General features: G+C 45.4%; 2 protein-coding genes across 4 annotated transcripts in view; one reads left to right on the top strand and one right to left on the bottom strand.

Moving 5' to 3' along the window:
* Positions 1 to 22266, bottom strand: part of LOC135902427 (neuroplastin-like) — a 64394-nt gene extending 42128 nt beyond the window's left edge. The window contains exons 1-3 of one of the 2 annotated variants that reach the window (XM_065432475.2): positions 21941 to 22266; positions 14465 to 14779; positions 1918 to 2214 (exon numbers count right to left, since the gene is read on the bottom strand). In XM_065432475.2, coding sequence (XP_065288547.1) covers positions 1918 to 2214; positions 14465 to 14779; positions 21941 to 22004 — 676 coding nt within the window. In that variant the 5' untranslated portion in view covers positions 22005 to 22266. The remainder of the gene's footprint in view (positions 1 to 1917; positions 2215 to 14464; positions 14780 to 21940) is intronic. The other variant, XM_065432476.2, reaches the window with a different exon arrangement.
* A 2160-nt stretch (positions 22267 to 24426) lies between these two features.
* Positions 24427 to 27374, top strand: part of Gbeta5 (guanine nucleotide-binding protein subunit beta-5) — a 31523-nt gene continuing 28575 nt past the window's right edge. The window contains exon 1 of one of the 2 annotated variants that reach the window (XM_065432473.2): positions 24427 to 24675. The gene's annotated coding sequence lies outside the window, so the exon portion shown is untranslated. The remainder of the gene's footprint in view (positions 24676 to 27374) is intronic. The other variant, XM_065432472.2, reaches the window with a different exon arrangement.

The raw sequence follows: 27374 nt of genomic DNA, 5'->3' as shown, positions 1-27374 counted from the left end.
ACGTACAGCAGCACCATCAAAATTGAAAGCGCGGACTATAGGCAGCATTAGAGATATGCTGAAGCAGCGCCTTTACTAAAGGGTATGCCGACCTAGCAGCATGCGCTCTTTGCTCGTCAACAAGATCAGCGTCTGTCACTCTCACTGTCAGGAAGCGTCCCGACAGGCAACTTCACTCGATTGTACGTCGGTCGCGTCACGTTACAACAATGGAACGCACGGAACCATACCCGCTGTCTCTTTTGCTCGCCGAGCACCTTTGCTACTTCTGTCGCACTCTCCCATCGCAAGGCAACTGAGTGCATTTTGGCGGTCGCATTCGCGAACAATTATTCACTCCTGATCCGGATGACTGACAATGGCAGCGCGTAACCCTTGCGGTTGCGATAACGTCTACCAACGGATGTCAGAGAGTTCCCCCGTTTGCTGTAGTCGAATCAGCATCCATGGACAGTAAGCCGCTTGCGGAAGAGATGATCTTGTCGTCTTAGCCCCGTGATACATATTGAAAGAGCCACCAGAATGTTAGGAAACATTTTGAAGCCGCAGTTGACTGCCTTATATAGTGAGCGTTCCTGTGGTGTGCACGCACACATTCGCTGTTTTCCCATTGACAATTCTTATAGTAGTCGTCCTCCCCTTTTTATTTTTCTCCCAGTGCACGGCAACCAGCCAGGCGCGAACCTTTTAAGCTTGTTAACCTCTTTGAATTTCTCTCCGTCGTTCTTTACTTCAAATGTGTAAAGGTATATCGGAGGAATACTGTTAATTAGTGAACGTCGCCCATCCTGTCGTCATTGCGCGACAGTGCCTAGACATAACTGTTGCCCTTTTGTCTTTATAGCTTTTTTGCCAGTGGTCAGTGAAGTGCGCATCACTTGTATGACCTAACAAGGCACGTTGCGGTCTACCGCTCGAGAGAGAGAGAGAGGGAAAAGAGGAAAGTCATGGAAGCTAACCAGAAGGGAAAGTCCGGTTTGGAAACCTGCACAAGAGAAGGGGGAAGTCAGGAAAATAGACAGAGAAGAAGAGACAGCTAGCACAGACATACAACCACAGCCAGTCACTATCGCCTCATACTTTAGCCACAGTAGCACTTGCGGCGCCACGAACACCAATTCAGGCTACGGCCGCTTGTGTAGGTCTGTCGTCCTTGAAAACTCCAACAGTGCCCTCATCGCCCCCAGCTGCGACGGCTTGTGAGGTCGACATTTCAAAATAATTTCCTCTGATAGCGGTCTTTGATCAAAGCGCGCTATTGTGATTGCGAGCGATCGTCTCTGTAAATTGTAGCGAGGCCAATGGCACATAACATTTTGGAGTACCCTAGCTACCGTATGTCATCACATGAGGCGTTGTCGGCCCTCCCGATTTGAAAGCAAAATACTTTGTAAAATCCACCGCTATGACCTTGTAAAGAAGCACAAGAGCTCTTGATGTGAGCAGTTGTGCCACTACTGTAAAATGCTGCAGCGTAAAGCGAGGGCAATATCGACTGTACTGCACATATTGGTTGCGCTGTTCAGCGAGGCGCGACACGTAAACGTACATCCCACACCCGCCAAACTTTCCCCTTCCTTACAGTAGTTCACGGACTTTTTCATCACTTTTTCTGGCAGACCAACGACACCTGGTGGGGTTAATTTAGGCCTGCCTGCAGGGACTACACCAAGGAACCTCTATAATCACAGCGACCCTTGACGGTTCAATCAATCAATCAATCAATCAATCAATCAATCAATCAATCAATCAATCAATCAATCAATCAATCAATCAATCAATCAATCAATCAATCAATCAATCAATCAATCTATCTATCTATCTATCTATCTATCTATCTATCTATCTATCTATCTATCTATCTATCTATCTATCTATCTATCTATCTATCTATCTAAACGTACGTGCGGCACGTACTGGCCACGTGCAGCACCCGGCCTGTGGTGGACTGCCCGTATCCGGTGGACATCATGTCCGAGCACATGTACACGCCGGCGTCCTCTCGGCGCGCCTTCTCGATGATGAGGCGTGTCTGCTCGAGCCGCACCTCCCCGTTGCTCGAAGGCAGGAAGCGCCGGTTGTTCTTCATCCAGGTGAACGGGAACCGGTCCGAGCGCTTGGACAGGCCGTCGCAGTCCAGCACCAGGCGCTTGCCTTCCTCCAGCGGATAGCAGGCGCCGGCACTCACGCGTCCCGTGCTGTCGTGGACGTAGCCTGGACGTACAGGTCAAGCAACAAGACGGTTCGTTTCAAGAACGTGCAGTAATCATTGCTCTGACCACACGTAAGACATGTCAGCGTTGCGGAACGTGTGCGTAATCACTGAGAGACAATGGAGCGGCACTAAATGTAATTAGAATTAAAGCAAAAAATATGCGTCTATAACAAAAACGAAACAAAACAAACACAGAGGCAAAGTTATACTTAATCACAATGTAAACAAAACACAGAAGGAAATTAATTAGCCAAGCTATGATTTTACTAGGAGCAACGATAAGAAAGCGGCGCAACGCGGAAGGCGGTAGACATAGACATATCAAAATTTCCGATCCACCTCGACCTGACACCAGTCCATAAGATGTCATGATTCCAAAACGCACGTCCCCGCCTTCGTTCCACTGAACATGTAGCTTTCGCTTTTCGAAAAAAGAAAGAAAGACGATAGCTTGCTCATATAGTTACGTATCTAGATATAACCGGCACGAATAAATTTTTCCTACAATGTGTTTACCATGTCCGTGCCACTCATGTCGGCATTTGTTATCCTCTTAAGCGTCGCAGAGAAATAGCCATTTCAAAAAAGCTTCTTTGATGAAGGAAGTCAATTTGTGTGATCTCGTTAGACTAATCCTATTGTAGGCCTCAGACAACTCGCACTTGAATATAAGGCTAATGAATATGCCTCCTTGGAGAAAGCGTAAAAAATAAAATAAATTATGGGGTTTTACCTGCCAAAACGAATAGATGATTATGCAGCACGCTGTAGGTGGGGGGACTGCGGATTAACTTTGACCTCCTGGGGTTCTTTGCCGTGCACCAAATTAACTGGTAAAAGTGTATGCAAACGTCTAAGGGTCATCGTCCGCACCAGCTGCGGCTTTCGCCGCGCCGACCCATCGAACCATTCGACCGTTTCATCTGCATCACAAAACAATATCGACATTCACGGAACTAGTGGCAATCAGAGAAGCAGTTCTCTACATTTCCCGGCAACTTCCTCAAGTGTGGACAGCATTCAGTGACGCGAAATTGACTCTGCAGCTACTTACAGGCGTATAATGAAAGAAATCACCCCGCGAGTTCGCTCTTCACACTGCCCAGCTACACACTTTAGCGGAAGAGAGTGACCGCCGTATCACAGTTCAGTAGGTTCCCGGTCACTGCGGGCTACGTGATAATGAATTGGCCGATGCCCAAGCGAGGCAGGCTCTCGCAGACCTCAAAGCCACTGCTTACAATTCCATTTTCGAGAGCTGACGCCAACCGCGTTCTCTCAATTTCAACTAAAAATAAAACATGACAGAAAAGCACTGGGACCAGCCAGAAAATCGCCACAGACGACTCCAGAGTCTGGGCCTCAAAATAACTTTTATATTATGAGCAAAAATTCAGCGCAGCGGTGCCAATCTTCTGCACAGGCTTATGCTGGGGCTGGCGTTTACCCGTCGTTACGTGCACATATGGCAACGCACTGAGCCGTGCCGTTCGCACGAATCTAAAAGCATATGCTATGTGACTGCTCTGAGTACGTGGAAGATTGACATAGGCTGACCGATGCTCTTCCTCGTTTCGACAGCAGCCACTGTCAGAGGGCGTTATACTGGGTCCTTGGCGCGACAGTAAATCTATTTTCAGGCCGTCCAGGCCTTACATGAGTACGGGCCTGGAGTACGGGCCTGGCTGTAAGTACATGAGTACGGGCCTGGCTGTAAGTAGTCTTGCCCGCTATGTGTTTTGCCTCATCCCTCTGTCGTCATCGTCAGTCATCTTGGTCCTCTTTCTTTCTTTTCCTTTCCCTACAAGCACAGTAGTTGACTAAAGCAATGTGTCTGAGGCCGGCATTTATTCCTTTCGCATCATTAAAATTTTATCTCTCAATTCCCAAATTTAAACGAAAGCTTTAAAGAGAGAGAAAGGAGATGAAAAACAGGGTAGTTATCCTTCCTGTGAGCCTCATGTCGAACTTTAGATAGAGGAAATGGTCATATTTGTATAAGTAAATAAAAAGAAAAATAACAAATAAGGTTTAACAGCATACAATAACGATCTTATAGACATTCATACAAGGGCGCGTTTGGTACCTTAATATTACGCCCGGCCTACTCGATTCAGGGCCGTTTTATTTTATGAAGATAAACCAGTGATTTTCCTTAGGAAACTATTTGGCTAAAAGATAAACGTCGAAACATTTATCGGTGTAGTAGCCGTACTTCGACCTTCTGCGCAAAAATCTTGAAGAAGGCGAACTAAATGTGCAGCCATAACACGATAATACTATAGGGGAAGCAATAAAATGGATTTCGCATACTACCGAATAAGCTACGAGTACGTGAGGTAGTTTAACCGAAAAGAAAGCCAGCGAAGTACGTGCTCAGCGTACACATACAGCACTGCTGTCTCCGTGTCTCTTGCCTTTCTCTCCACAGGGACATATAATAAATGCTGACGTTAAGACCCCGATAAGAGCGAGGCGCATTTCGAAGCAATTCGAATTGAAATATTTTTTTCTGTTTATTCTTAGTGTTCCCTTATTCGAAGAACCAGTTTTTCCTCATTCTCACTGGGCAGGCATTCACGCCTGTCAGGCCAATGTCCCTGTGGTTCCCCGTATTTGAGAGCCCACCCGTCGTTACTTTCTGAAGAGCCAGACTACGGCCTCTTTTTGGTCGGAAGTCGAATACCAGTTTGCCGGTTTCATGAAGTTCATTTCTCACACCTACGCTACATTTTGGTTCGGTGACCCTGCAAGAGGGAGTCCTGCTGACCGGCGCTTGACCGGGGTTACGACAAAGCTTTACTGGGCCACTTGGTTCACACCGCACTGAGGGATCGCCCACTGAGCGCGAATACAGCCAGCTGTGCAGCGCGAACGAAGTCTTGAAATGACGTAAACAAGTAAACGGGACAAACGCCGACTTGCAACTTGTCCTGCTTACTTGTTTCCGCTGGCGTCCCTGTCTTCATCAGAACGCTAATTAAGCCATCGTCGGAGGTTCATTAGACGAACATTGAGAAGTGTGTGGTTCAGACCTGAACGAACAGTAGAAGAAAGCTTCGCGTGCGTCGGCACCAGTCTGCTGCAAAGTGCGGAACGCATTTATTTCGGTTCTCAAAGTGTGACTGACGATCGACGGCATTTTAAGACCGCGTGAACTTCGCAGTCTCCTCGAAAAAGCTACCGAATATATTTGCTGATTTCTTGGGGTAAACGCAACTCGGCACTCTGATAGTGACAGGTCGTGCAGCTGTATAGTATCTTTGCCGAAATGTTGTCGCTAGACAGAAAGGAACAAATGCATAAGAAAATAATTATAATAAGAACAAAAAACGACTAGTGACCGCTGCAAACAGTAGAAAAAGCTGCGTTTGCAGTGAAGCAGCTACGTTTGACGGCCGCATTCCTTGCTTTTCAGCGCACTGTGCGCGTGACTGATGTAGTGCCATTTGTGCTGCGCGCCAAAAAAAAAAAAAAAAGAAGCAGTTAGAGAGAGAGAAAGATAAAGGGCGACAGCCTGGCGCCTAGGAATTTTCTTCCACCTACGCCCTCGTGGCACCGGCAGCGTCGCGTCATTAGGAGCCGGTGCATTTATCCAGTTGGTTCCGGCAGCCGCCAGACAAGACCACGCCGTACACGTCAACAAACTTCGTCAGCATTCCTCGCACGTGCGTACCGCGAGAGGCGCCGAAGACGTATTGGGGATTCTTACAGGCCTCTCGCGACGCCGTTGTCACGTCATTCAATGCACCTGCACAGGAACGCGTGCGAACATGTGCAGAGATGCGATTGATTTGGGGGACTCGCATTGTAGCTCGCTCAGCGTGAATGTATGGCGTCTACATTGTCTCGACGCGCACGGGTGCGAAGTGATCGTCTACTTTCGCTGTTATCGATTTGTATTTCTTTTGTCGCTTGATGGGGGCGGTCAACGAGCTTTTCAACAGAGCGTGAATGAGGTTTAGGTGGAAGGAGAGAGAGGGAGATAAATGATATGTGAGAGGCAGGGAGGTCAGCCGGAGGATAAACGTCCAGTTTGTTACCCTGCGCTGGGGAATGGTCGAGGGCAGACAGAAAGACAAAAAAGTAAAAGCAAACGCAGAGAGAGAGAGAGAGAGAGAGAGAGAGAGAGAGAGAGAGAGATTCCTACACACACGCGCGCACACAGAAGATCGCGGGAGTGTCAGAGTCGTTCAACTAGGTCACTTGACTGGATGAACGGTCTCGTTTCAACGTACTTTGGTAGTCCATACAGAGCCTGCCACAAGTGTACAGAAACACGTAAAAAGCTTCAACGACAGGCGACAGCACTTTCGTCTGTCCTCGTGCTCTTTATCTGTGCTCGCTTCTTTAGTTTTGTGCGCCTGTTCGGCGCTGCAATCAGCACAGTCACTGTGCTGCTGCTCCTGTTGTTATGTCTGACATAGAAACACGCCGGTCACCGCTGCCTTTTCCTGTTTTTTGGGGTCTGTGATATGTAAAGTTGCCAGACGCTTCTTCTTTCTTTCTTTCTTTCTTTCTTTCTTTCTTTCTTTCTTTCTTTCTTTCTTTCTTTCTTTCTTTCTTTCTTTCTTTCTTTCTTTCTTTCTTTCTTTCTTTCTTTCTTTCTTTCTTTCTTTCTTTCTTTCTTTCTTTCTTTTCGCTGAAGTGGTGGGCCAGTGCGGTTGTCGTTTGTAAATTGACCCTTTAATGCCTTTAGCCCGCTCGTCCTTGTCTATACAGGGACAAATTTGCTCGTAAATATGAACCAAGAAAATGGATTTGTGGTCTCGTTAAATTAAAACATGTGGGATTGTAGATGGTGTAGGTCGATGAAGGATGCTATTTAATATGTTGAGGGAGCGGGGGTTTGTATCACTAGGATAATTGTATGTAGATTTCGTGAAAAGCTGTTTTTCAAGTACACGGCGATCGTGACGAGAACACTCTAGGTCGTAATGTCCGTGTGTAGACCCTGTTGCGACTATAGTTAATTTTTCATCTTTTTCTACAAATATAATTCAAGAATCTTGGGCATTTCTTTCGCTGCTTTCAGTTATTTTTCCTTCTTTTTGTGGAGGTACTGGCCAGACCGGCTTTTATCATTTCGCTGTCGCAAATTATCATTTGCATTTTATTGATAATAATACAACCAGAGTATATTTTCACTCTAGAATCTGGCTGCACGTCTACCCTACCGTAAGTACATATCTAGTACAGCCGAAAGTTTCATTAAAAAAAAATTACGTGTGACAAAGAGAAAGCAAGCGAACAGAAGAAACAGGATACTCTCGGTTTATAGCGCGAAGGGACACAGACGAAGACTAGAAGCAGACAAGACGAGCGCTAACTGTCGACTAAATCTTTATTGAAAAGGTCAACATATATAAGCGTTCATCTTAAAACTTTTTGTTCCCAAACAAACAGGGACGAAGAATAGAAGAAACACAAGGACGAGCGCTTTCTAACAACTGGTTTTATTTTTGAAGAACCACCTGCTTAAATACCCACAGAGCTGCGCGATCTAGTCAACAAAGCACGCCTATAGCGCATATAAAACACACAGATCTGCGCTCTACCTGCAAATTTTCCGTTGACATTTCCACCTGCTTCGGGAACTTGCTCTAAAGAGGTACCCAGAAGCACAGATCTGTGTGTCTTATATGCGCTATATGCGTGCTTTGTTGACTAGATCGCGCAGATCTGTGGGTATTTAAGCAGGTGGTTCTTCAAAAATAAAACCAGCCGTTAGAAAGCGCTCGTCCTTGTGTTTCTTCTATTCTTCGTGCCTGTTTGCGCACAAAATGTTTTAAGATGAATCTATTCCAACTAGGCCGACTCGCAGTTATGCTTCAGTATATATAAGCAATTGAAAAAAAATGTAACAAAGAAACGTCACATTGTCTAAAGAATATCAATTAACAGATAAACATATCATAAAGTAGGGTAGCCAAAAAAGCAAAACAAGAAAAGGCACCACTTGATATGGACGCATGTGCTGATAAGATATTTAAATTCACTGTCTAACAGTGATATTGATTTGGCTAACACGCTTCTCCTCTAATATTTTAATGTGAAAGGTCTCAATTATATCGCGTGTAGTTTGACATTTGTGTCTTAGCGCTCATCTTGTCTGCTTTTAGTGTTCGTCTGTGTCCCTTCGCGCTATAAACCAAGAATATGTTACCGTATACCAACTCGCCCAACAGTTCATCCTTTTGAAACAGAAGAAAGTATGGCAACTTTCACGTACGATAAATACCCATTCATTATGGTGCGAATTTAAAGGACTACTCGTAATCACAGACGAGACAAGAACGTAAACAGAAAGCACCGAAAAACAGTGAAGGAGGTCTGCATAAAGCCCGAACATACATGCAACGTTTGCTACGATACTTGCATTAAAAGCAAGGCAGAGAAGAGATCACAAAAACACGCACACACCTCTAAAGTTCTGCAAACGTACGAAAGGAGCGTTCTGAAAAGAACCACGGAACACGCAGAGATGTGCACATATAATTGGGTCGACACCATACCTGCCAGGCGTCCCAAACTGTTCGTAAAGTTTACAAATTTAGGCTCGTTTTACGACTTTATGAATGGTGCATAAATTTTAAGTAAACTTAAGTTCTGTTCGCGAAAGAAGTTTGGCTCTTCGGTCTCCGAACTTTCCATTTGAAGTGTTTGGATGGTGAAAGGATGCCAGACGGGTACCTTTTTAGAGCAAGTTCCCGAAGCAGGTGGAGATGTCAACAGAAAATTTGCAGGTAGAGTCACTGTGATGCAAAAACAATGTGTTGCTTGTAGGTATCAGCAGTTACAAGTTTGCTGCTGCTTGCGTGCTGCGTCTAAAGGCAAAATATGAAGTACGCATGCATCGTTCAAAAGGTGTGTGCTCAGATTAAGTTTAAAGAAAAATGAAAGACCTCCATGTAACTACCCCGTTATCCTCCTCAGAGTCGTGTCCAGGGATGATTTCATGAATTCTGAAGTTTACAGGTTGGCAGATAAGGCAAACTCTGCTACACGTAACCGCACATAACTGCATTACTATCCATAACTACACAGCTCCACGATAACAAATTTAAACGTGCGTGCCTCGCGCGTAATCTGTATAATTAAGGCATATATAGCAGTGGGCTCGGACACGATGATATAGTACAACCCTAAGCTATGGATATTTTGCAAGGAGAATTTCAAAGCGACAATTAACACGGGTGTGGCTCATGGCTCAAGTATGATTTCTTTTTTCCAATAGTTCAATGGGAATCGACGATCTAGCAACATGAGACCATTCGTCAGTCTTCCTCTGCAGCATCCTGTCGGGGTCACTATAGAGGAAGGTGCCGAACATCATCGCGTACATGGCTGCAAGGGCACTTTCATAACTGACCTAAAAATGTGCCGATGACGAGAACTACCACAGTAAGCACAAAATCTTGGTATTTTCTTCTTATCTTCTCACTCTAAAAGGCCCGAATGCCAGCAAAACTCGTGAGCCGGCTGAGTTTGCAAAAGCGACACAGCCCCTCTCCCAGTCACAGGAATGAGTATCTCTTGATGCATTACAGTTTCTTACAAAGGTTGCCAGAGGGAACTCGGGGGCTGAAGTATGCGCCGCGAGAGCGGCAGATATGGGTCGTTCTGTTGGCTTCAAATACTGGTCAGTATTTGGACAGTACACCTAGTGGACTGTCCATTTCGGCCGCTGCTGATTGGTTGGGGCCACTTGACTCCTCCTTGCTCGTACGGCTGCATCCAATCAGCAGCGACCGAAATGTACAGTCCACTAGGTGGACTCTTACAGAATACCACCCCTGGTCAGTACTGTGAGTGCAGAAAAGACCACTATGACACGTGATCGTGGCACAACTTTCTTCAAATTATGTGTGAGGCTACTTTTTTCGTGTTCCCTGCAGCTTCTTGATATTTAGCTGTACACCCTCAAAACCTCTTGCGAAATCTTCTGACTACGAATAGCACAACCTGCTCAGGGTAGCCAGCGGTATTCAGGTGTTCTGCCCGTTGAACTAAATTTTCTTCATATAAATTTATCAGCAAATATGACATGCCATGGAATGTTTTGCTGTCTATCATTTATCGGTACGCTTGGGTACATACATCTTCTCTGATGCATATTTGCATGGTGAAGGACCACGATGGCGATACTACGATGCGATTACGTGTATATGTAGGCCGCGCGAAATATTTCGGATACATTTTTCTGAAAGTAAACGGTTTATGCGTCTACTCCTCTCCGTCTTGACTGCCTCAGGCTGTAACTACAGCCATGAATCATCAACATGTCTAACTTTCTACGCTTTGAAAGAAGGTCCCCCTATAGCCTTCTGCCCTCGGACTTCGGTCTCTATAAATATTTGCAAGTTTTATACTATGAGCCTAATAATAAAACCGATTCTGATTCTCTGCTTCGGAATTAATCACGGGATCATAACTTCTCACTCACTCTTATAACTATAAAGAAAATTATAGCGTTACGTCGGGGGTGGGGATGTGACTGGTGTAACATTTGCTTGTGCAGCTTCTGGCAAATTTTTAATGATGAGCCTTGCGTACAAACAGATCTTCAGAATGTGCATGCATAATCGCTTTCACTGTCTTGCGACCTTGGCATCATGGTTTGTTTATGTGTGCAAATGCCGTCGTGGTTCATTCATCTTCCTTCATCTACACACTAGTACACAATAAACATTTTCATTTTAAAATGTTTCTTACGGCCATCGTGCTTCCCGTGTATTTGTAGTCGTTCGAATGAAAGGAGGTAAAATCAGGAAATACTCGTTCCATAGCAGGCGCTGTTACTGAGAATTAGAACAGAACGGAAACAAGCAAATTTATTTTATATGCAAGTGCGTGCGTGCGCGCGTGCTTGTGCTATATGTATGTGGTGCGCGCGTGTGTTTGTGTGTGCAGAGAATTCGAGGAGTCACTAAACATGCCAGTGGAAAAAGCAAACAATCATCATGTTACGAAAGGTCAAGCAATGCCAGACGTTTTGTTGTTTCGCCAGTAATTTGCTACGTCGTTTTGTGTTTTGTTTCTGTTCACACCTGACTGGCTCGCTTTTAGAAGCGTAATTTACACTACCGTTTTTTTTTAAATTCCTCTAGTTAGCTTCGTTTTGTTTTGGAAGTTTACACATTTAGCGAAGCTGCTTGTTTGCATGCCGCTACCACTTAACCCCGTTTTTAGGAGCTGCTTTTGCAAAAATTGTGGCAGAAACAATTGAAGATTATTTTCAATGTCGGTGACAGCTCTGTGGTATATACCCCACTGCATATCCCTATGCCGTCCGTGAACAACGAAAGCTTATGGGTATATCAGCAGAAACGCGAAGTGGCATTCTCGTTGCCAACCACGCTGCCGAATGATACCATGACGCAGCATATCTTGTAATAAACTGCGCCCTAGTTGAAACTTCATGGAAACCCCATCTTGACTGCAACTTCGTTGCAATGGCTATGCGTCAAGCGGCCGCGTTCCTCCCAGAGTTGTCTAATGCAGGTGGGGTGCTATCGCTTCAATATATTTAAGGGTACATATACATACTCGTCGTGTCACCTTGTTACACCCATCCTGGGGGTATTGGCCAAGAATATGTACTGTTATATACATACCAATATCCCATACGCAGAGCCGAAGCTGTCTGTTTTGGCACATGTCCAGCGGCAGACGCCCAGTGACCCAAGTTGTCTACTAAGCCAGGCAGTAGCCAGTAGCAAGTTGTCTCTTTGGGCCTATACCCATGGGGGCCTATGCCGTGTGCTCGGCAAGACAGCAGTCAACACGTACCTGGTGGCCCAAGCTATAGTAGATAGCTTGGATTACAGGGTACGTGCCCCTGTTTATTGCGTCCGAAATCACCCAACCATGCAATGTGGCCAAAGTAGCTAAAGAAAGCTAGCGCTTTAAAATTTCTGTCGTTATTTGTTATAAAAGAGTCAATCTGCCTTCACACACTCATGACCGCAAGCCGTCGTACGCATTTACCTCAGTTAAAGTTAAAGAACAATGGAGCGTTATATAACCCGATCCCTGATCTTGCTAAGCCTGAACCAGGGGCAGAATCGACAGAGCTTTTCATTCTTAAGTCGGTAAGTGCCACTGGCCAGCCGCTTTCAGTGATCGTATGTCCAACATCACGACTGGTTGACAGCTGCTCTTGCGAACAACTTTAGCGTAAGAAGAAAGTGCATGTTGTGAACACGGGCCCAGAATCACATGCATGTGTAGGTAACGGTATAATTTTATTTCGAGATGCATTCGTGTCGGCTGAAGTACGGTGCACCGGTCGCTGACTGTTACGATTCGTCACAGTCAATAAGCCCAAACACTAAGAAGACCTGAAAGCACCAATGAAGTGATCCCCAAGTAATTGCAAGTATAATTTAAGTGAGAGACTAATTTGGTCATCTAGGGTTCTCTTTGGAACGTTCTGCTATAGTAAACTTTCGCATTTTTTGAGGCGTGGACAGTAATGAATTTTTACCTTCGAGCTCACCAACAAAGGCTCTCATTTCTCGCGTTAAATCAGCGGGTCGTGGTACCTTGTACCTACCACGCTTAAAAGTATTGCCACAATACATTAAATCTTACGGGAAAGAACGCTGCCACGAAAAGAAAATGAAACGCATAAGGAGAGCACAAATGAATAAACTTCTTCACGTGACCTTCTCAAGAGCACAATTTGGCACACCTATGTAAATACGGTTGCGAAATATTCGGAGAGTCATAAACAGATCATCCCAAGCCTCAGCAAAGCCAATAGAAAGTTCTAACTAGACGTACTTACACCTATTGCATTCTTGTGATTGAATTCTTTCGAGTTAAATTTAAATTATAATCGAAGAACTGTTAGAGAACACCGCTTCGCAGCGTATTTTCGGCCTGTGATTCTGCCATCAACCGAGATACGTTGCAAAATGTCAGTGTGTTGCGTGGCAGCTCCTGACGGGACACACACGAAAATAATTCCATTGTGAGCACATCACAGCTCAACGCATGCTGACTTGCAACATACATGCGTACAGCGTCGTAGAGTTCTGCTCATTTTAGTTTGAAACAGCTTTACCAGGTGTCGCTAATGGCTTCGTCGCACCCTGCCACATCTAGACACGCATCAAGCGAAAACCCTCTGATGCAGCTGGCGAAAGCGGGAGCGCGAGAACATGTTCGGTTTTATTTCGTTTCGTTCGAGTTTCGCCCTATCGCCTTTTAGGGTCACAACGTTGCAAGCACCAGAGCACGATGAATGCAAATATAAAGATACAAGGAAAGGCGATGGCAGGGATGTTTAACAGGTGATATCTGCCATCCATCTGTTGGTGGTGTTCTAACGGGGAAAGGGACAGGAAATATGAGAAAAGCAGGGGGATAAAAACCAAGGTAGAACGAAAGCGCAGAAGCGATGTGCATACGGGTCGTATTCACAAAGCTTTTCGTTCGTAAGCGCTGTTTGCCAATGGCCTGCAGCTTTCGCTAACCGTGAACGTCATCACTGTTGGCTGAAGACTCTCTTACGGACAGTTTTAGCGTAAGAATTGTTCGTAAGAACATGTGCGAGAACGACTTCTACCGTTTTTTTTTTACTTGGCTGAACTGAACTTGCTCCATGTTTCGTTTTGTCAAGTTGAGCGTTTGTGAACTGTTCGGCATGAACTCAACTCTTACATAAATGCTTTCACGAAAGCGGGAAAAGAAAAGTCATCCGCCTGAAAGCAGCACGAACTTACAAAGGAAACCGATATTGGTTTCTCGGAAAGTTTCCCAGTTGAAAAAATTCATCGAAGCGATGTCTTTTGGTATGTCGCTACTATTCGCGGAATCTTCCTTCTGCTTCTTATTCATACCATCTTTTTAAATCGCATTTCAGAGCAGAGGAGTATTGCCGGTGCCTCGACGAGACACCGACAGCCCCTTATAACAGTGAGTTTTAAAAACCGCGCACCCCAAGCGGGTTAGCATGTACACACAAAAAACGCACTATACATATATCGTGTGCCTATTTACGTTATTGTTCTGGACGCCCGGAGGAGCGCATCCACCTAACTTTAGGTCTCCTATAGGCCTATTTTTAAATCTCCCTAATAATTGCAATAAAACATGTGCTAGCCAATCGTGTCGCGATGTTAGCCATAACATTAGCGAAGAGGGCCTGCCAACGACAAGACTGCTCTCATATACACGAACGAAAAGCGTCGCGAGTTCGACGCCCGATTCCAAATGTTTCAGAGCATGCTGCGTGCGTGCCTCGCGGCAGGACCATGACGCTGTGGTACAGCGGGCTGAAGCTGGTGCAGTAGTAGAAGCCGGTGTGGTTTCCCTGTGCCCCGAGCACGGTCAGGGTGGAGCTGATGCGCCCCATGCGCGGGTCGCGCGGACCGTGCTCGATGTCGAACCGGTTCCACGGGTCCGGCACCAGGGGCGGCGCCTCGGCGCGGTCCTTGCGCCAGCTGGCAAACCGGTGCGCGGGCAGCAGGCACTCGACGCGCAGCTCTGAGCCCTGGGACACGGTGGTCGGGCCCCGGTACTCGACCTCGGCTTCCTCTTGCGCCGCCGCCTCCGCTGGGATTCGGCCAACCACAACAGCGCGCGCTGGGTCACGCACATTGCGCAGCCTTTCGTCGAAGATGTGCTTCGAGCGCGCTCGCTGGAAGCGTTCGGTTTCGACGCGCACGCGCGCTCACGCGTTTAAGCAAAATGCTGAAAAAAAAAAAACGGCAAGCAGTCTAGTTTGAAGGCTGCGCAGCCAAGGCTGACGTTAGCTAAGGGTAGGTGGATAAGCTTGTGAGACTCGGCGTAGAATGATTTAAGGTAGGTGGACAAGTTTGTGAGACACTACGTAGAATGATTAAGGAGAGGGGTGGGGGTGTTGTACATATGCATATACTTACTATAACTATGATTATATCGAATTCCAGTTCGTTTTGCTGGGAATGGCGGATTGTAATATCGTGCAGTGAGTTTTCATCCGCATAACGCCCGTAATTCATGATATATATATATATATATATATATATATATATATATATATATATATATATATATATATATATATATATATATATATGTGAAGTCGGAGAGTACGACGTAGGTTCAATAAGCACAGTATATTTGACTGACGTTTCGTTTGACAAAGGCTGGTCCAGCAGCCGAAACGTCCGTCAAATATACTGTGCTTATCGAACGTACGTCGTACTCTTCTTCTTCATTTTACTAATGGAGCCAGCGCACGATATTATCAGCCATAACTATATATACACACACACATATAAGACGAGCGATATTTCGATGTCCCAGCAGAATATATAGGATAGGAAAAGTTGAACGCACACACACACACACACACACACACACACACACACACGCACACACACACACAAACACACACACAAACACACACACAAACACACACACACACACATGCGCGCGCGCGCGCGGCTGCCGAAGATTTTCTTCAAAAGGCAGCGCAAACAGCACAATCATAGACATGGGAATATGGTGTTCACGAAGAAGAGGACACCTGTTGGTCCTTAATAATGCAACTTTGAACCTTCATCCTAAGGAAGCGCGGTTGACATTTGCGCACGGGAAGGAGGCTTGCGCTTCGTAGTCATAAAACGATTGCGATCAGTGTGAACACTGAACGAAATGAAATGTTATATTGAGGTCAGGACTATAACGCGAGGGCACGGAGCACGCTTGTCAGTTATTGTACATTTACGCTTGTAATTGCGATTGCAAAGCATCTACAAACATTTAACTGAAGGGCTAGCTCCTCACAACTCGGTAGTGTCTCACAGCACGTATCTACCTAACTTGATAAACGTTTACGAAAATATGATGTGATCAATATAGAACATCATGAGTAGTATTGATTGTGTATACACTGCCATGATCGGTACATACGTGTCGTGTGTAGTATAGCAAAGACTTCACCAAAGCCGGCTTTTATGTATTTTGCGTCGAAACGTCAGCGATTATAATAAACTAAAGAAAACAAGCAACCAGCAGTCATATGTCTTTGTGTCAACATATGTTTGTGAAAATGATCAAACTCTGATGTGAACAGTCACCGAAATCTGGTGAACCGTCATGTGAGAAGTATTCGCCAAAATGCACCAAAAGTTAAGTTCACAGAGGACTAGAATAAAGCCTTATTTTACGTGTCACACTGTTTCAGGGCAGAATGCTCATTATCCTATAGGTCACAGGGTTCAGGAAGTTTTCTACAAAAAATGAAAATTAACAAAAAATGAAAATTGGGAAAGATGAGTTCTGCTTATACTCTACATTGCATAGTGAGTTGTGCATCGGTATAAGATACTGCGGAATAAACAGTTAATTTTAATACATTGCATTTTCAACGTCTCCTTATCCTTGCATTTAATCATCTCTTTAAAAAATTGTTATATAAATTCTATTTTGGTTCCATTGACCCGTTTTTGCATTGAATATACTTTCATTTGAATTATCATTAAATATAACGCACGATGTTGCAAGGTCTTAGCTCTGTTTCAGCATACCGAACGCCGGCGAACAGGCAGAGTATACTTTAGTCAAGTGAGCGCGGAATGCACTTTTGCTATTGAAAAACACAGGTAACCGCACAGGATGAGCGTTGCCTCATTGACCCTTGATCAACCACTAGTTCTGTGGGTTACCAGTGCGCCTCGGTCGTTGATCGTGTGTTCGTCCTAAATTCACTTGCTCCACCAATGCGCCAGCGATCCTGACGGGACGTTCTTCGGACCATGCACTATAACGCTACATCACGCACAGTGGGCACAGTATGTACGTCAAGTTCGTAGTGCTAAATGTAGCAAGCTCGTAGTTCGTGCGTCATCTGGCAAGGCACCAAAGGTTCTTTTCCGAGACTCGCCGGCACGAAACGTCGAAGCGGCTGAAAGCGTGCGTTCACGGTGAACTTCGCTAACGGGAACTCGCGACTTGCCTGCAGCTGTCACACTTGTCTCACTGAATAAATGGATGGGCCTCCATGTTTTCTAGGAAGAGGAAGGGCAGGTCCTCATGCAAAGTCGCGCTGTCGTGCAAGCTCAACTACAAAAACTAAGAAAAAGAAAGTGTTATTTGTCTGTCAACGAATAGGGGCCGTCGTTTAGATATCAGCAAATGTCGAGATATTGCTTGCGATAAATGTAAGGGGTTTCCTGAAATTGGCGTTAGGTGTATATAAAGTGAAGACTTGCTTGGCTCCCAATTAAGGGCGCGTGGCTGAGGTCTAATTGTTAGAGCATTGGGCTTTTCTGCAGGAAGGCGTAGAGTGGGCCTATTATAGGAATGAATTCAGTGTGCTCCTACATAACCATATAAGCTTATGATCCAATGGGTGCGCCATTTATTTTGCCAGCGTGTCACCTGCCAGCGTGTCACCTGAAGTCAACTCACGGTGACAACAGCAGACGTTGTGAGAACGAGAAGCGGTTGTCCTTTTCATGACGTCTATAGTTCTGTCGTCGACTGTTTCTGTCCGCGAGATCTACTTTTGGCCCCATTATCGGTTGTCCTTGTCACAACGACTGCTTTGTCCTCGTTAGTTAGGGTTAGAATTGTGCTGGCAAAGCTCCGTTAACCACTAATTTGCCCAGACCCACATATTATATTATCTTTGTGCGCATGCCAAATGGCTGATTGAATGCATAATTTGTTCGGTGGTTATTCATTGGGTGTGAGTTGAGATTCTGGCAGTTGATGTCGGCGCGGCCTCTCTATAGCCATGGGGGAATAAGTTAAGAATTACACAAACTGGCACATCATCCCAGCAGTACAGGATGTGTAGTGTACAACATATTACATCGTTAATGCCGCACCCTTTGGGAAACTTTGAGAAACGAAAATCCGGTTTGCTACGCTATGGATAGAGGGGAGGATGAGGTAAAGAGATAGGAAAGTAGACAGAGAGAAAGAAAGGGAGCCGGTGAACAACCACAACCGGTAACTGTCGCCGCATACTATATCACCACACAGTAGCGCTTGTGGCACTGCAAACACCAGCTCAGGCCACAACCGCTTGTGGCTTTTTGTTGCATAGGGACGACAGCTACAGAAAAACACTGAGCTGACGAATTCACTAACACTCAGCGTCTTCTTTGCCACCCGCTGCTTCTTCTAAGAGCCAGCTCTCCATTTTGTTCTTTTGACATTTGACAAAGCTCGTGCCAGTGGGATTTATAACGCACGTCGTGCCACGTAGAAGGCATTATCCTCTGCCTATGCACTCACAGCGACGGTGGCACAAGTGCACTTTCGTGACGTCACGTTCGGCGGCTTCGTAGCCAGCAAGCAGCGTGGCGCAAGCAAGTGACAAATACGCTAACCTCGTAAAAATCTACAAGGCCGAAAGACGAGAGAGAGAGAAATAATGAAGAAAACGTGGCGACGTTGCCCAATATGTTTGAATCTTGTCCGCAAAGACTCCTGTATTCGTACGTTTATTTTCTTGTTCGGTCTTAGTTTTTAAAGCCTTCTAATTTTGCTCTTTCGTGGATCTAGCTTTTTACTTAGCAGTTGTCTGTGCCTTTTCTCTGTAATGATAATCCCTAGCCAAATGACATTTCGTCCTGACGTTGGACTTAAGCGGCTTCTTTCAAAGCAAAGGAATCTCTGCAATGTGAAAAGCTCAAATAATGAAACACCGCAAAGGTGCAGGTAAAAGGGAAGACATTTTCTTTCTTCTCTTTCGATATGCAGCGCATTTGAGCATAACCTTCAGCGGAAAATTTTTGAGAAAGACAATGCCCCCCTCCCGTGTTCTGATCCTTTTTTTAAAGCAAAAACTCACATCGATGGAGTCTATAATATTTGCGCTAATTACGCCAACAAGCGCTTATTGGAATGCCCGTAGGAACGGCCGTCTATTTTACCGACAGTGAAGTTGATGGCAGCGCCGTCGCATACCTTCGTGACGTGAGCGAACGCTGACTGAATCTGTACTAGCACCGCACCTGTAACCGTCCGCGAACCCAGGTGCAAACAAACGCGGGAGTGACACGGAAGGGAACTAGCGACGCCTGGCATCATACGTAGAAAGCACGACTTCACGTTTGCCATTGTTTTCGCGTTTTCGAAGAACGGGCGTTAGGTGCAACCGCTACAGAACAGCGGTGAAGTCTTGAACCTGTGCGGGAACGAACGCTTCCGTCAGCTACCGCTGAGTCGTAAGGTTCTAGACACAGCTTATAAACTAGTTTCTTGAGTTCGCCTCAACTTTCGAAACATTTGTCGCTGCCGTGCAATCTTCTCTTTCATGAAGTGGACAAAACGCACGGCTGCGATGTGTCGTTTTTGTGCCTCTGTTCAACTCGCCATCACCCAACGAACTTACGCCGGCAAGGGTGGTATATGCGTTCCATAATGGCGGATGTGCTTTAATATTGCTCGGTGAGATCATTTAGCATGTGAAAATGAAAACTATACCACTAAACGGCAGCCTCAGGAGAGCACCTGAGAGTATAGTAAAGCGGGCGGCGCAGGATATTCAGGGATTCCAAGTCTAAGGTTTAGGTAAATATTGTCCCCGTTACTCCTTTGGTGTCCTGGAGGCGCCGCTAAAGAATGCTAAATGATGAAACCTTGTTGACACTAAGTATTTGAGCCAGTTCTCCCTTCTCTTAACTGCAATACATTCTGTAGGACTCACCGCATTACACAAATGTATTGCGGTAAAGCCATTATGGAACACCATACAACATTTTTGTTTGTATACCATGGCCTTCAGATGTCAAAGCGTATTTTGCTGTAATTAAGTGCGTTCACAACGTGAGGCAACTTTGTGTAGGAGCACCGAAGACCTGGAAGAAATTCTAGAAAGCGGGAAGAAATTTCCCGTTCGCAATGTTTAACGCGGGAAAGAAATCCGTCAAGTACAGATAATTAAGGGGCACGTGACGATAGTATGCTGCTCGCGCATTGAAACATAGACCACTTACAGCTTGTGCGCTCAAATGCAAACATAGAATCCAGAATAGTACGATAGCAGAAAAAAAGAAAACATACTATAGCAGAAAGGTCGGGGTGTACCTTTAAGGAGAGAGATAAGCTTGCCTCGACCCCCCCACGAAACAATTATGTTAACTCCTATGCTAAGCGGAATCGATCGCAAGACATGTACGCATTAATAGTGTGTTTACGGGACGCAAATCGAGAAAAGAAATAATCAATGCTGCGTTTAACAATGACATAAATAGCAAATGAAAAAGAAACAGTTTTTTTTTAATCGCTTCGCTGTGCCAGTTTTACTATACTCGCGGTCAACCTTCTGCGACAATTAAGGGAAAGCTACAGTGATGGAGCGTGGGTACGTGCGTCGTCATGCTAAGTATTCAAGCAGCACTTGACAGTACTTTTGGTTTTTTGGAACATATGCTGAGGGGGGGGGGAGGTGGTACCAACGTAACCTTCACGTGAGACGGTTTCGCATTTGTCCAAACGTACGAGAGAAAACTAGAAAAATATAAGTCAAATTTACCACTCCGTGGTTTACTTTGTCTGATTTGGTTGTTGTATATAACATATTTACGTCTCAACTTCCTCAGCTTAAACTGACAAGAATGAGCATAGGTGATCTTTTTTTTTTTCAGGAGCGCTGCTAATGACTTGCGTACGCTTCGCCTCCGTAGCTTTCCCTTCAATGCTACTGAAAGTTGTCCGTTCGTGTACTAACAACCACGGAACAACAGACGTGTATAGGCACCTTGCACCGGTCAGAAGGTGCTATGACACTTTCGTGTGCACTTGGACATTTTCACATATCGGACACACTTGCCGCGGTGACAAGCGAGCACAGATGTCACGGCGAACGTTTACCACGTTCCTCCCATTTCGTTCCAGCACTCGTTGGCTGTTTTTGGCGCTGCTGTCAATTAAGTGTGTAAAGACTGCCTATAGCACACGAAGCATGCGAACTTCGCCTCCAGCGCGCTAGCCTAACGAATTCGAGCTTCCGACTTTGCTTTCCACATGCAAGCACGCAGTCAGCAATATTGCCTCAGAGCGTTTTGGAACAGTGACAAAGGAGGGGCCCACTTTGGCGCTGCTTTCCTCTGGCAGCTCGTAAAGAACTAGTTCCTGTACTAGTCTGCTTCTTTGTTTTACATTCAGATAAGCAGGAGAATGGGAGCGTGCCTGAGTAATACTAGTACTTCTGAGTTCATGCATCAAGTATGCTTATCACCTCCTAAACCTCATACCGATGCAGAAATATGGGCGTATTTTGTCTTCGGTGTTTGGATTTCACTTCCAGTCACGTCCTTGGCCACCTAATTGTACGTGCAGCTTAATACTTCCAGCGCTACCGCGATGACGTACGTTTGTGTGCATTTTAATGGGGAACTCTAGGTGTGTACGGAACTTCAAGTATTGCGTGCACTTCTATAATATTGACTAATTTTGCTTGGTTTTCTGATAACTTGATCAGGCTAACGTATCGGAACATACGAGAGCCTTAAGATCAACCTGGCAATTGCAGTTAATTTTTGCACCATGGAGACTATTAAAGTAAACGTCCTTACTTACGCTCCTTTTACGCGAGCTAACATCGCCATATTTATCAAGCACGCCTACAATATAATCGAATGAGTGCGGCCACGAGCTGCTCGCTCACCGTTGCTCGTTAGGCATTACAACCACGAGGTCTTCCGAACCCTTTACCACGGTTCTTGTTCGTGATAAGCACCATAGAAATTTATGCGTGAGCTTGGAACTTACCCCGAGCCGCGACGACCATCAAGATGACGAGGAAACGTCTTCGCCAGAGGAGATCTGGACCCATGGCAACCGTTTACTCCAGGAACGTATCCTTCAGATCACAGCCAGTTGAGCGCTTCTTGGCAAGGCTATAGAGCCTCTGTTCCCGTATTGCAAAAGGCTTAACCTTCCTCAGGACCGCCACTGCGCAGTCACACTTCCTCGAAATCCTTCAGGTCAGCGGTGCAGATCTCCGCAGACTAACGCACGCAGTCGAGCCGGCGCTTGAAGGTGTTCGCAGCCAGTGGTCCCGGCTAGGACAGTCGCGGTTTCCGCCGCGGCTACGGTGTTCTTGCGCGCGCAGAGGCGAGAGAGCCGTTTCCTGCGCCGCGTAGTCGGCCCGCAGCCTCGTGGAAGACGGGCGAGCGGGGCAACCCGGGTTCTAAATTTAGGGGACGAGGAAAATAACGCCCGCCAGCTCTCCTGCTGGCTCGGCCCGGGCAGGCTGGTTGCACTCTGGGAGGCGATTGCGTGTATATGCATCGCACGGTGGCCACCGACAGAAGCGTCGACCAGGCGATGGACGCAAGCGACCTCGACAAGACGTCATCGAGAGGAGGCGTTATTGCATGCTCCGACGACTTTTTAGTCGAAGGAATGTGGTCATTGTTGTCAGTGGATATCGTAGGTTTGAGCAAAGGGCATTTATACTCTCCGTTTTGGAAGTAACTCACGTGCTATTCAAAGCAGACGCCACCGTCCGCTACTCCGGATTCAGTAAAAGAGGGGCAGCCGGGTGTCGGACTTTAATGTGCGCAGAAAAAAACAAGCACGTAGGCAAGCTTTAGTTATTCACCTTGGTGAAACTGAGCGCAATGGGCCGACCCTACTAGGAGATGAACCCAGGAGGGCCGCTTGCCGCAGAATGACTTATCGGTAGCCGCATTTCCTCCTCAGCCCGCGCAAGAACTGCCACCAGTACTTTTTCCTGGACCATAGGATGTTTTTCGGTGGAGCTAAGCACATTTCATTCACGTTATCGCATAGCCACCGATTTTGCATTCTACCCCTTCTCTTATAGCTTTATGAAGCACCGTTTGCACCCGTTCATCAGAAGCAGAGCGATTGACGTGTTCTCACGAACTTTCTTGAGTGTAAGAAGCAGAGGCGTGCTCTTAGGTCAGCAATGAAGGAATTCAGTGTATGAGTATGAATTAATAAGTGAACAATGAGGAAATCTTGTTTAACTTTTGGTTAATGTTCTTATTTTATGTTTTCCTATATTCATTAAAATTGTGATTGTTAGATTTATGCATTGTGTTTACTGTTATTTGCGTTATTCTCTGGTTTGTTGCATTCACGTTAAACATTTTACGTTGACTTAATGTACTAAACACTTCCTGGAAGCATATATTCATTGAATAATCACCTTCGTTGTACTTGTTATAAGTGTTCATATTTTATTACGCTATTATTTTTATTGACTTCCTAACTGTATTGCGCTCATGTGCATTTGTACACATCTGATCTGTGAAACCGCTGTCATGTACTTGGGCCCTCAAGCACTTTCAAATAGTTTGCAACCGCTTTTCGCCAGAGGGACCCCTAACTGCTGTTGGAAATAAGGAAATGATTGATGATAAATGATGACTTACAGTATAGAAGATTTGTTCGGACCGCGAAACAACGCGTCCTTACAGCTATCTGCTCTGAAAGTCTTGATAAACTTCTTTAATGAAAGGGACATTTTTTATGCGAAGCATATTACGAGGGCTCAACCCAGCTCCTCAGGCGCGGCGGTGTCGCCTTGAATACCACGTGACACCGTGACGTCACGACAGAGGAGAAGTGGCTTTGGCTCAGCTCTTGCAAGATGGCCTGGGTGGGAATCGAACCAGGGTCTCCGGAGTGTGAGACGGAGACGCTACCACTGAGCCACGACTACGATGCTTCAAAGCGGTACAAAAGCGCCTCTAGTGAATGCGGTGTTGCCTTAGAAACGAGCTGTTTCTAAGGCTCAGGCGTGCGTCGCTTGCTCAGGCGCACATTTCGTTGCCGCGCCGAACGCTGCGTTGCTCGACGCTCACCGCGTCCAATGCGGGGCGTCCAAGGCGAAGCAGAGTAACGCATGAGTTGTTTCTTCGTCTAGCCGAACCAAATATAGCCAAGCAACAGCAGTTCACCAAGCTAAACAGTGGTTCAACAACTAAAATAAAGGCTAGTATGCTTCGCATCCTGGGCTTAACCTTACCTAAGCCACAGCCATTTTTTTAAAAGACCAAAGCGTGCCCGCAAACCTTGGATGACTGCAGAGATCCTAAAAGTGATGAAGGAAAACGATAGGCTATTTGATGCATTCCTAGTTAACCGAAATGTAGATGCTTTGAGGATGTTTAAAAAATGTATGAATTTGGTCATTAAGTTAAGGTGGGCGCGGCGGGACCAGCGTAGGCATGTGGCCTCACAAGCTTCTCTTCTGCCTTGTGCAGGTTTTCTTGCCCAGTTCTGCCACATCAACGACTGCAGTAAATGGATCAGCAATCGACACGTGTTCTCTGGCTGCACCGTCACCTTTGGAGCCTCTTCTTTTTGATTGTCCGTTCCCGCGTGACATCAAGCCTGGAACGCCACCTAGCCACCACGTGACCTTGTCCGAATCGCCTTTAAAAGAAGGTCAACAGGAATTTGTCTTCAGTGGGCGCGGCGGGACCAGCGTAGGCATGTGGTCTCACAAGCTTCTCTTCTGCCTTGTGCAGGTTAGTACCGATTACTGTTCTGTTAAAAGTGATTGCCGCTGTCTTCTGGTCCTGCCGTGCCCACAGCAGTTCGTTGAAAATGCCTACAATGCTTTTTGTATGTGCAAACTGCTCCTATGTGGAGACGTTGAAACTAATCCAGGTCCGGATACTAGTGAAATGCTGAAAGAATTACTTAAAGGGCAAAAAGGCCTAGCCACTGAAGTGACTGCTTTGAGAGAGCAACAGAGCAATATGGAAAAACTCATGAATGACATGAGACTAAGGTTTACAGCCTTGGAGAAGCAGACAAACAGGATTGACACTCTAGAACAAACAATATATGAACTCCAGGCGAAAATAACTGATTTAGAAGACAGGAGCCGCCGCTCAAACCTTATTGTTTTTGGAGTAAAAGAGGAACCCGGGGAATCTGAGGCTGACTTGAAAAAGAAGGTTCTAACTGAAGTTTTTGCAGAAAAGCTTAATGTATCTTGCAGTTCTGTGGGCAGAATACACAGGCTGGGAAAAAAGGCAACAAACCGCCCTGTAATTGTGTTCTTCCAGGACTATAACGAAAAGCAAAAACTCTTTAAAAACTGCAAGAAACTAAAAGGCAGTAATATTTCAATACAGAACGATTATTCACGAAACACACTTAGGAAGCGTAAATTACTGTGGGACAGCGCAAAAAGAGAGAGGGATGAAGGGAAAAAAGTTACCTTGATAAATGACAAGCTGCGAATCGAAAAAATGCTTTACACCTGGGATGACAGCGATAACAGCTGAGTTCAACTCGGTGATAAAAACAGTTATCAAGGCAAAGACTGACTTTCACCACCTCGTGTTAAGGAATTTCGCTTACTTAATATAAATGCACGTAGTGTTGTAAATAAATCGGAGGCTTTGGAGGCTATCTTGTTGATTCACAATCCACACGCCGTAGTTATAACCGAGACTTGGCTGAGAGATGATATTGATGATGAAACTGCTTTCCCCCGCTCTTATCAAGTTTTTCGCCGGGATAGAGCAACACGTGGAGGGGGAGTTGCGGTCCTGGTGAATCAAAACACAGAGGCACACATGTTGCAGCAAATAGCTAACCACGAAAGTGTGACTTTAAAACTGTCGTACGGGGGTAGATCGTTTGTGCTTTTTGCTGTATACAGACCACCTGATTCCCCACCCCAATATTTATGTGATCTGGCCGATCACATGTCTAAATTTCGCCGTGATAAAATATACCTTGTCGGTGATTTTAATCTTGGAAATATTGACTGGAATAGTCCCTTCCCTAGTACAAACAATGACATAAATGCTTCATACATGTGTGATATTATGCTGATTCATAATTTGCAACAAGGAGTTAAGCACCCAACGCGCATACACGGTGAAGCTGCATCTATTCTCGACCTCGTCTTTCTCAGCCAAGAAACAGAACGTTTTACTGTTTCAGTTGAAACTGGGTTATCTGATCACTGCATGGTGGTTTTTACTTGTCCCATTCAACAAAATGTCGATAGTGAACCAGCAAAAATTATTTACCCGAAAAACTTCTCCAGAGCTAATGATGAAAGTGTGTTAGACTACTTCAGCCTACACCTTGACACGTTTCGAGGAACTAATGTTGATGAACTCTGGAATAAATTTAAAGAAATCTGTACGTACTGCATTGATAACTACGTTCCTAATAGAACAAAGAAAACGTGTAAAAAAAAACTCCTTGGATCACGCGAGAAATAATACATTTGAAAAGAAAAATCAAACGACTGAAGCGTGGGGGTGCCTGTCGAAATATAGTTAAAATACATCAGGCTAACTTCACAAGCGCTTTGCGCCAGGCTAAACAAAATTACTTTCAGTATAGCCTGCCAAATTTTCTTCGTGACTCACCACAAAAGTTCTGGAAATTTTTATCGAAAAAGAAAAAAACAATTACGCGCATTTCATGTCAAGGTGTGCAGCTTGCTGATAAATCGCAAATCTGAGGCATTCAATAAGTATTTTCAGAGTGTGTTTTCCCATCATGGTTTATTTGTTCAACCCAGTACCATGTCTCCCAACTCGACCCCCGACATTGTTTCTTCATCTGGCGTATTCTCCATGCTACTCAACCTCAAAACTAAAGCGTCCGCTGGACCTGACGGGATACCAAATATTTTTTTGCGCCGTTATGCAGAAGCCATCACATCACAGAGTTCCTGGTTGTTATTTTCCGCAAATCATTTGAAACAGGAAACATTCCTTCCGACTGGAGGAAAGCGCGGATTGTGCCCGTGCTGAAAAAGGGTGCTCCTGCCTTGATTGCTAATTATCGTCCCATATCAATAACTTCCACATGTTGCAAACTTGCTGAGCATATCATAGCTAACTACATAACTACATTTCTAAACGATAACAAGGTACTTACCCCCCATCAGCACGGGTTTCGAAAAGGCTTTTCCACTGTCACTCAGCTAACGTCTGTCATTCATATTTTGCAAGTGTACTAAATAGCGCTGGTCAAATGGATGTTATTTTTTTAGACTTCAGCAAAGCCTTTGATGTTATTTCTCATGCCAAACTGATTTACAAACTTGAACTTATTGGTCTTCCTAATTTCATAATTCGTTGGATTTCCTCATACCTTTCTCACCGCACACAATTTGTTTGTATTGATGATTGCTATTCAAACCACCTGCCGGTCACCTCAGGCGTCCCACAGGGAAGCGTCCTCGGAC

Source organism: Dermacentor albipictus, chromosome 1, assembly GCF_038994185.2.
Source record: "Dermacentor albipictus isolate Rhodes 1998 colony chromosome 1, USDA_Dalb.pri_finalv2, whole genome shotgun sequence".
Classification (NCBI taxonomy): domain Eukaryota; kingdom Metazoa; phylum Arthropoda; class Arachnida; order Ixodida; family Ixodidae; genus Dermacentor; species Dermacentor albipictus.
The sequence above is the reverse complement of the archived record's forward strand: the minus strand, read 5'-3'. Positions and strand labels throughout refer to the sequence as shown.